Below are 9,399 nucleotides of genomic sequence, written 5' to 3' on the forward strand. Positions count from 1 at the left end.
ATAGATTATTCTTATTTTCATTTGACAGTATAGTTTTTCCCTAAACATAGCACGTACCGAAACCGTGACTCTAAAACCGTGATACAAACCGAACTGTGAGTAAGTCGTTCCATCCCTAATACACACACACACACACACAAAGATAACCTGAGTAAATACAAAATGCAGTTTTGAAATAATGATTTCATTTATTAAGGGAAAAAAGCTGTCCAAACCTGCCTGGCACTACGTGAAAAAGTAATTGCCCCCTAAATCTAATAACTAATTGTGCCACCCATTGCCGCAACAACTGCAATAAAGCGTTTGTGATAACTGGCAATGAGTCTTTCACATCGCTGTGGAGGAATTTTGGCCCACTCTTCTTTGCAGAATTGTTTTAATTCAGCCACATGGGAGGGTTTTCGAGCATGAATGGATTGTTTAAGATCATGCCACAGCATCTCAATCAGATTTAAGTCCAGACATTGATTAGGCCACTCCAAAATTAACTTTAATTTTGTTTTTCTTGAGCCATTCAGAGGTGGACTTGCTGGTGTGTTTGTGATCATTGTCCAGCTGCATAACCCAAGGTCGCTTGAGGTCACAAACTGATGGCCGGACATTCTCCTTCAGGGTTTGCTGATAGAGTGCAGAATTCATGGTTCCGTCAATTATGGCAAGTTGTCCCGGTCTTGAAGCTGCAAAGCAGCCCCAGACCATCACACTACCACCACCATGTTTGACTGTTGGTATGGTGTTCTTTTTATGAAATGCTGTGTTGATTTTAAGCCAGATGTAACGGAATACACACCTTCCAAAAAGTTCATCTTTTGTCGCATCAGTCCACAGAATATTTGCCCAAAAGTCAAGTCAAGTCAAGTCACCTTTATTTATATAGCGCTTTTAACAATACAGATTGTGACAAAGCAACTATTTGGCAAAAGTCAGGATAATCAAGATATTTTTTGGCAAATGTGAGACGAGCCTTTGTGTTCTTTTTGGTCAGCAATGGCTTTTGCCTTGGAACTCTCCCATGGATGCCGTTTTTGCCCAGTTTCTTTCTTATTGTTGAATCATGAACACTGACCTTGATTGAAGCAAGTGAGGCCTGCAGTTCTTTAGAGGTTGTTCTGGGTTCTTTTATGACCTCCTCGATGAGTCCTCGTTGTGGTCTTGGAGTAATTTTGGTTGGCCGGCCATTCCTGGGAAGGTTCAACACTGTTCAAAGTTTTCTCCATTTGTGGATAATGGCTCTGACGGTGGTTCACTGGAGTCCCAAAGCCTTAGAAAGGGCTTTATAACCCTTTCCAGACTAATACATGTCAACTATTTTGTTTCTCACATGTTCTTGAATTTCGATTGAAGCAAGTGAGGCCTGCAGTTCTTTAGAGGTTGTTCTGGGTTCTTTTATGACCTCCTCGATGAGTCCTCGTTGTGGTCTTGGAGTAATTTTGGTTGGCCGGCCATTCCTGGGAAGGGTCAACACTGTTCAAAGTTTTCTCCATTTGTGGATAATGGCTCTGACGGTGGTTCACTGGAGTCCCAAAGCCTTAGAAAGGGCTTTATAACCCTTTCCAGACTAATACATGTCAACTATTTTGTTTCTCACATGTTCTTGAATTTCTTTAGATCGTGGCATGATGTGTTGCTCTTTAAGCATGCTTCACTTTGTCAGACAGGTTCTTTTTAAATGATTTCTTGATTCAACAGGTCTGGCAGTAATCAGGCCTGGGTGTGGCTAGTGAAATTTAACTTGGCTCTCTAAAATATTGTGGTTAATCACAGTTCTTTCATGATTTAATAGGAGGGGGCATTTAATTTTTCACATAGGGGCAGGAAGGTTTGGACTGCTTTTTTCCCTTATGCCGAGTTCACACTGCACGATTTTTACTCGATTTTTCACTCGCCGACAGGTTTTGCGAAATCGCAGACAAATGCCCAAAATCGGAGGCAAATCGGTGCTCGTTCACGTGAGTGACAATCACGCAGTGTGAATTATCAAAGACGCGATCTGAGGGAATCGCTGACACGTTGCCGATGCCCAAGAAAAATTTGGCATGCTAAATATCTGGAGCTGTCGGCAATTCGCAATCACGCAGTGTGTAATGATTTCTGACTGAAAACTACATCGGCGATGACCTACAGCCAATGAGAGACCAAGATACAGGGCAGAGGGAAGTTCGGGGAGGAGTTATAGACCAGAATATCAGTATTTTAATAGATATATGAACAATTATATCATACAGAAACAAGCACAAACATTTGCTTGCCCAGCCACAACATCAGCATAACAGTTACTGCAAAATTATTTACCTCCAGCTCTCTTTGCAGAACACCCAATCCCTGTTCCTTGCATTTCCCTCCTGCATAAGCTGTTTTTCTTTTTCTCCTTGTAGCTGGAAATCAGCTCACAGACAATTTGCGGGCTATATATATATATATATATATATATATATATATATATATATACAGTATATATAATTACAGGCTTGCTCGAGAACTCCGGTCTGACACACGCGGGGTTCTCGCGTTATTTCCTTAACACTTCTCGCGTGTTTTGTTGTGAAACGTAATTTGCGGACCAGACAGAGCTGTCGGCGATTCTTCCTACTGTGAAGTCATGCAGTGTGAAACCCCCTGTCGCCGATCCATCGTGCAATGTGAACACAGCAGCAACTGAATGCTACCCCAGATAGTCACGCAGTGTGAAAACAACGGCGATCCGACGAGTTTGAAAATCGTGCAGTGTGAACTCGGCATTAATAAATGAAATCATCATTTAAAAACTGCATTTTGTATATATTTGCATTATCTTTGTGTAATATAAAAATTTGTTTGATGATCTGAGTCTTTTAAGTGTGACAAATATGCAAAATAAAAAAGGAAGGGGGCAAAAACCTTTTCACAGCACTGTATATAGAAATACATTTTTTTTTTTATATATATATATGAACAAAACAGTTGAAACATTCGTCAAAATTTTGTCTTGTGTTCTGCAGAAAAAAAGTACATTTGATAGGTTTGGAACAATGTGAGGGACATTGAGGACACTGCAAATTTCCAGTCATACATTATCTTTGTCCATGCTGACCTTTGACTTGAATGTTAGCAACATCAACTTTCTTGAGCTGGAAAGACTGGTTCCATGTTTCTGTTCATTAGATTTACTCTGCTAATTTGCAGAATTTGGTGAGACATGTTCAACATGTCAAACATGTTAGAGGTGCTTGTGCCTCGCCGTCATTGAGAGGAAACAAATATGCTGCTGCCGTAAGCCTTTGCATGGCAGTAGGCTTATTTTTAGGCCTAAATTTATTGTACTTTGCATGAAACAAAACTGTTGCCTTCATTTAGACACAGAACGCCTATATGGGTACACCTCAGACAAGAGTTGGTTAGCATGAAACTTCATATGAATTGAATTTTATTCTTGCATTTAGTAGCTTTTAAATTATGTGTGAAATCAAAATGTATGCTATTTAGTTTAAGAATTAATTGGTTCATCCACAGAAAAAATAGATTGTAATATTTAGTCAAAATCTGAAATTCCCCTCTGAAATTATATTTCTTCTCGGACCATTCCCCTTCAACCATCAGTCTGCTGCGAGCTATAGATGGCAAAAAACGGTCTGCCCTCTATTTTTTTTCTAATTCAATTTTTTGAAATACATCTGAAGTATGTGCTGAAGTTAAGCAAGTCTGAACTTCTGGTTCACACAGACTTGAACAACAAACACGAGGAAAACCTTGGAACTGTGCAGCTCTGCTTTATCTTAAATTCACAAAATAATTGTCTCAGATGCACATAATAATGTCATTTATGTGCAATTCAATTTGTTAACCTACTCCTCATTACAGTAAAGCTGAATTTCAGTCAATTTGGTTAGATTCGATTAAACTATCAGATTGTTGTTCTTTTTTGAGAAAGACAATTTTTGCAATTCCTTTTGCTGACACTAAAAACAATATTTTAAAGCTAACAGGTGCATCTGTTCTTTATATTAACATGCATTTAATCATTCATCCATAGCAACATACAAACGAGAGGTCAAATGATCCTTCTGCAGTGGAGGCATCAGTGGCTGTGCTTTGTGTGGTCTTGTACTTGTTTGTTTTGCATATTTTAATGAGCAGCTCTGCCATTTCAGAGGTCCAAGGTCCACAGATTTTCCCTCACTACCCATTATGCTGTCACCACTATTTTGAGAAGTGAAAATGTCTTAATGCACTGACGCACTCTTGAAGGCTCAGTTCAAAGTTATGTGCAGCTGGTGGTGTGACAGTTCCTAAGCAACCAAAACCAAATGTACTCTTCGTGGTACATGGTTTCACTTTACATTTGTGCCAATACAGTGGTTTTTGATTTGTCATACAGTAGTTGAAATCAAAAAGCCTTAATGCATATGGAAATTGAGCTGGTACCCATTTTTGTTAGAAAATCATGATGCTCATTATGGATATTTTTTTATTTTAATTGCAGACGGGGCTGGTTTCCCTCATCTTATTGTCGGGCTTACAATGAGCCAGTGATTGCCAACAGGTGAGACTGCTTGTCCTTTGAATTTGAGAGAAAATCATGTGATTTCAGCTGAAACTAACCATGTTATCTATCCATTAACAAAACAGTAAGACATCAATTTATGTATTTTGTTCAGCAGAGTTGAGAGCCCATTGCGTAGCCATAGTGTGACTGATCCAGAGCAGCCGGAGGAAGACGAGGAGGTGGAGGAATCCATGTTGCTGCCCCCGCCTGACTACAGTGACTCATCCAGGGACAGACCCATCAAGCCCTCCACCCCCTCTCCACAGAACATGGTAAACACACTGCACTGGCGAATAGGAAAGCAAAGTTAGTTGGAAAAGCAGACGTTTTCTGTAAAGAGAGATGGAGAGGAGTATCTTGGGCCTCTTATCCTTTTGTGTTTGACATAAAGTAGGCAATTCATTGGTGTATTCTGAGGATCAGGTTTCCTTCTAGGGTGAACATGAAACCTCTATTACTGCACAGATGGTACACGTAGAAAATGCATACAGTGCAGTATGAAGATGCATACAACACTGTTGCTTTATAAAATATTTAATTTGGCTGGGAACAAAAACAAAGTAAAGACAAAAGATCTCTTCAAATAAATATTGTTCTTCTAAGAATTTGTCTAAAAAATGTATCAGTTTCCACAAAAATATTACAGCACAGCTGTTTTAAACATCGATAAGAAATGTTTCTTGAGCACCAAATTGGCATATTACAAATAACAAATAAATGCAGCCTTAGTGAGCTTCAGAGACTTTCAAAAAAATATATACATTAAAGATTTGTAAAATGAAAAGTAAATATATAAGATTGCACTTTTTAAGTCACATAATCATAAAAAATAAGTTTGAGACACTCATCATGTAAGCTCTTTGTATAGACGGTGAAGATGTTCTTCCATTGGAGCTCAAGATGCTCTATAGATGATCTCAAATCATGCTGGAGAACATGATCATCAGGATTTACACAAACTTTGTTTATGCAGCTTGAGAGCTGCTGTCATTAAAGCAAAAGCACTTCAAACAAATACTAAGACATTCTGAAGTTCTTGTTAAATTTCAAATTAAACTTGTATCTCAAAGTATTGCTTCTAATGTAATTTGTAACCAATTTCAATCAATTAGAAAATAATGCAAATATGTGTTATTTAATATAAAATTATGTAAAGTATTTTTACTAGTCTCTTTTGGACCCAGCTATATTTCTTCAGCTATACATTAGACTTTGAATTTTACTAATTAGATCTACATATGTGGCAATAACCACAAAATATACGTTCTAAGACCTGCAATAATGTAACCTTTGTTCTTTGCCAGGGGGCCTAGGGAGGGGTAGATGAATGCTCTGCATTACTATCATTGTGAAAAATAAAAAGACATCTGAAAAATGCTCCCTACCTGGTTTTCACATTGTGAAGGAGAGTGGAGATATTTAGAGCTGTACTATATCAGCTGATGTCAAACTGAATCTGAATATCTGGCTTCCTCTTCTGAATGACCTCAAACCACGTGTATTGCCTCGGGGCACTGAGATCAAATTGAAAGTGTTTGGCCACAACTAATTCACCTTGAATGTGATCTTGTGATGATGGGCTGGTGACTCTGGTAAGAGTGTGTGGACTGTTGTGGAAGGTCTGATGACCAAAGTCTGTCCTTTGATGAGCATTTTACGGTATAGTTCACCCAAAAATAGGAATTCTGCCATTAACTCAATGTCATGACATTCCAAACCTGTATGCCTTTACCTTTTGCTGTGGAACACATAAATCTTAATGCAACTTTCTGTAAAGCAAGACATCTTGATTAATTGCCTGCTATTCTGTTCCCTAAACCATGCTATGACTTACAAAATTATTTTTTTGGAGTTGGGTGGGTGGTCACATGGTGTACTTTTTTTTTATTTTTTAGATTTGCTTTTGCCTTTATTTTGATAGGGCAGTAGAGGGGGGGGACCGGGGACCGGAAAGGTCCACGCATCGTTTTGCTTTGCTTTGCTTTCTTTTTGTTTTTGTTTTTTAGAGCTTGAGAGCCTGTGGTCATAATTCATTGTTCAGAAAAAAAAGAGTCATATGGACTACTTTTATGGTGTTTTTGTTTGTTAGTTTTGTTTTCGTTTTTTTATAATATTGGGTGTTTGACAGCCTGTGGTCACTATGAACTGTAGTTCAGACAATTTGGAATGATTTGGAATGACATTAGTGAGTAAATAATGACAGTGTGTTCATTTTTGAGTGACCTACTCCTTTAATATGAAATAAGGCCTGCCTGAGACAGGTTTTAACTCTAGAATACTCCCAGTACACCCTTCTCTTATTCATAAAGAAACATGCATGTTCCCTGACTGTTTACAGTTCATAGTCACTTGAAGTGGTTATGATTAGATTTTCAACACTCAGACAGTGAAAGCAAGCGTTTCAAGATTATCAAGATTCCTGACGCATATGATGAGGTCATAGGACACTGCGATTATTCCAGGTACTTAGTCAGCTGGTGAAGGGACAGAATTATGTGTTGACATCCTAATCGAACCAGTCTGACGGGGAAAATCCACTCTCCGCTTTAAGTTCTAAAGAATGGAAGCCCGATTTATGCTGATCACTTTTTATTCTTATTTGTGTGTTTGCAGCAGGCATCTTTGCCAAATGGTCACTCAGTGCCGCCATTCCTTGGGTGAGTATCTTCTAACAGAATTAATTATTAGTATTACTACAGTGCACTAGCATTTAACCCATTCTTTGCAATCACAATGTCTGTTTTCCTCATCAGGGGTGGGAATCCATTTGCCACCGTCAAACTTAGACCCACCACCACAAATGACAGATCTGCACCAATCATATGATGAGACTGTATGCAGCCCCTGCCCTGATGTGAAGTTGTGTCTCAGAGGTTTTGCCTATATTGGTGCATTGCAGGTATGGCAATGGAACCAAATGAAAGGGTTCTGTTACAACATCAGTTTTAATCCTTAAAGTTTCTAAAAATGCAAACCTGCAGATTAAAATTTCCAGGAGGCATTATTTATAAGAATTTTAGACTTTGATTAAATTATTTTAAATGGTAACTGGATTCATACACTTGAGTTTCCAAGAGAATGCACAGCACCAAACAGGCTCTTGAATAGCTATTTTCTGACCATATTGGTCCTCTATGTCTGGGGCTTTGTAAAGGTAAACCAAAAACCCAAATGTATATTTTAAGGTTGGAGGTATTGCAGCCCCTAATTAGAAACACATTGCATAACCAGATCAAATTTCATTTCAAAATCCAGTGAAGTAGTGTGAGGTTTGCCAGTTGCCAAAGTGTTTCAGTTGGTATGGATTAATTTTAGCCTGTTTTTGTTATACGATATCATGGTTTTGTTGTTTTAAAATGCTTATGTATTCCTTATCCTTCACACCTTTTACACATTTAAAGAACGACAATGTAAAGACACTTAGTTGAATTGTTTATTCCTCATGTTAAAGATGAGTGCAATGTGTGGTGATAACATTCTTACTAGCTGCACAGTTGAATGTTGGCTTATTGGCTTTAGCTGGACATCAGCTCAAACTCATGAGCATTTTTCACTATGGAAGAGAAATCCTTGGGTCCTAAGTAAATACATACTGATTGTTTTTTTTAACGAAGTCTTGTAAATTTGTGTACATGCTATGCCTTTGCAATCATGTTATCATATAGGGGATACAGTCTTTTCTTTCATACCTTTTTGTGCTGTGATATTGAATCATTGCCCCAATTCTTGTCATACCACATTACTCCGAAATAAAAATGTGTTAGATATTATTATTTTACCATTGTTCTGTTATATTTTCTCTGAAAAAAATGCTATTCTCAGTAATAGTTGTCCTGTTCCTTACAGGTTCAAGATGAATACTTATTTTGTCTAGATTATCCATTTTTCATTTTCTAACACACTTTATTAATCCCATACCCTATAAAAATGCTGTATTGGTTAAACTGGTGCAGGTGAGTAAGACATTTACTGTGTTCATTGTAAAAATCTGAATCTGTCATAAATGGTTCTCTTTCTAACATCTGTTCGGTATCGCACTAAGGGGAGCGCCTCAGGTGTGACCGACTGCAGAAGCACCAAATACACCACAGGGTTCGTACAGTCATGAAAAACCTGGAAAAGTCATGGAATTTTAAAACACCAATTTCCAGGCCTGAAAAAGTTTTGGAAAAATAAACGCCTCAGGTGTGACCGACTGCAGAAGCACCAAATACACCACAGGGTTCGTACGGTCATGAAAAACCTGGAAAAGTCATGGAATTTTAAAACACCAATTTCCAGGCCTGAAAAAGTTTTGGAAAAATAAATAAACCCAGAAAGTTTTGGAAAAGTCATTGAAATCTATTTCACAAAACTCTGTATAATAGAATTGTGTGTAATCAGGTCCTGAATTTCGGTGCAGGATTGCACATAGGCTATATCGCATAGTTTTACTCATTCCCGCAGCTTTTGACTTTAAAATGATGGATATTCACACATTTATTCAATAGCCTATACCCTATAGCATGTAGGTTTGATGAGTGTCAGTAATTAACAACAGTCCCTCTAGATTCTCTTTGCCACCTGGAAAATTCTCAGTCCCTTAAAGTGTATATACGGCCGGGAAGCAAGAAAACACACATCAAACTGTATTCTCAATACTTCAACTTTATTCATAGATACAAAGATATTATATAGGCATATGTCGAGGGGAGTTTCAACCCTTTAACCAATGAGGATATAGATGACATACATATAGGATTTTGGCCAAGAATATGTGTTATATAAAATGGCCACATGTACAGGAAAATATGGACATATTAGGAATAAACTTGGCGAAGGATGCTGAACTATCTCCATAGTTCAGCACGAACCCCATTACCTTGGAGTCCTAGCTA

At 38.0% G+C, this 9,399-nt stretch overlaps 1 protein-coding gene across 2 annotated transcripts in view; it reads left to right on the forward strand.

Annotated features, from left to right (window-relative positions):
• Window positions 1-8,292, forward strand: part of LOC107584125 (brain-specific angiogenesis inhibitor 1-associated protein 2-like protein 1) — a 35,252-nt gene extending 26,960 nt beyond the window's left edge. Inside the window, exons 10-13 of one of the 2 annotated variants that reach the window (XM_016270588.1) lie at window positions 4,460-4,519; window positions 4,635-4,794; window positions 7,136-7,179; window positions 7,276-8,292. In XM_016270588.1, coding sequence (XP_016126074.1) covers window positions 4,460-4,519; window positions 4,635-4,794; window positions 7,136-7,179; window positions 7,276-7,348 — 337 coding nt within the window. In that variant the 3' untranslated portion in view covers window positions 7,349-8,292. The remainder of the gene's footprint in view (window positions 1-4,459; window positions 4,520-4,634; window positions 4,795-7,135; window positions 7,180-7,275) is intronic. The other variant, XM_016270589.1, reaches the window with a different exon arrangement.
• Window positions 8,293-9,399: the final 1,107 nt, after the last annotated feature.

The sequence above is a fragment of the Sinocyclocheilus grahami genome, unplaced genomic scaffold, assembly GCF_001515645.1.
Source record: "Sinocyclocheilus grahami isolate Dianchi unplaced genomic scaffold, SAMN03320097.WGS_v1.1 scaffold57.1, whole genome shotgun sequence".
NCBI classification, from domain to species: Eukaryota; Metazoa; Chordata; class Actinopteri; order Cypriniformes; family Cyprinidae; genus Sinocyclocheilus; species Sinocyclocheilus grahami.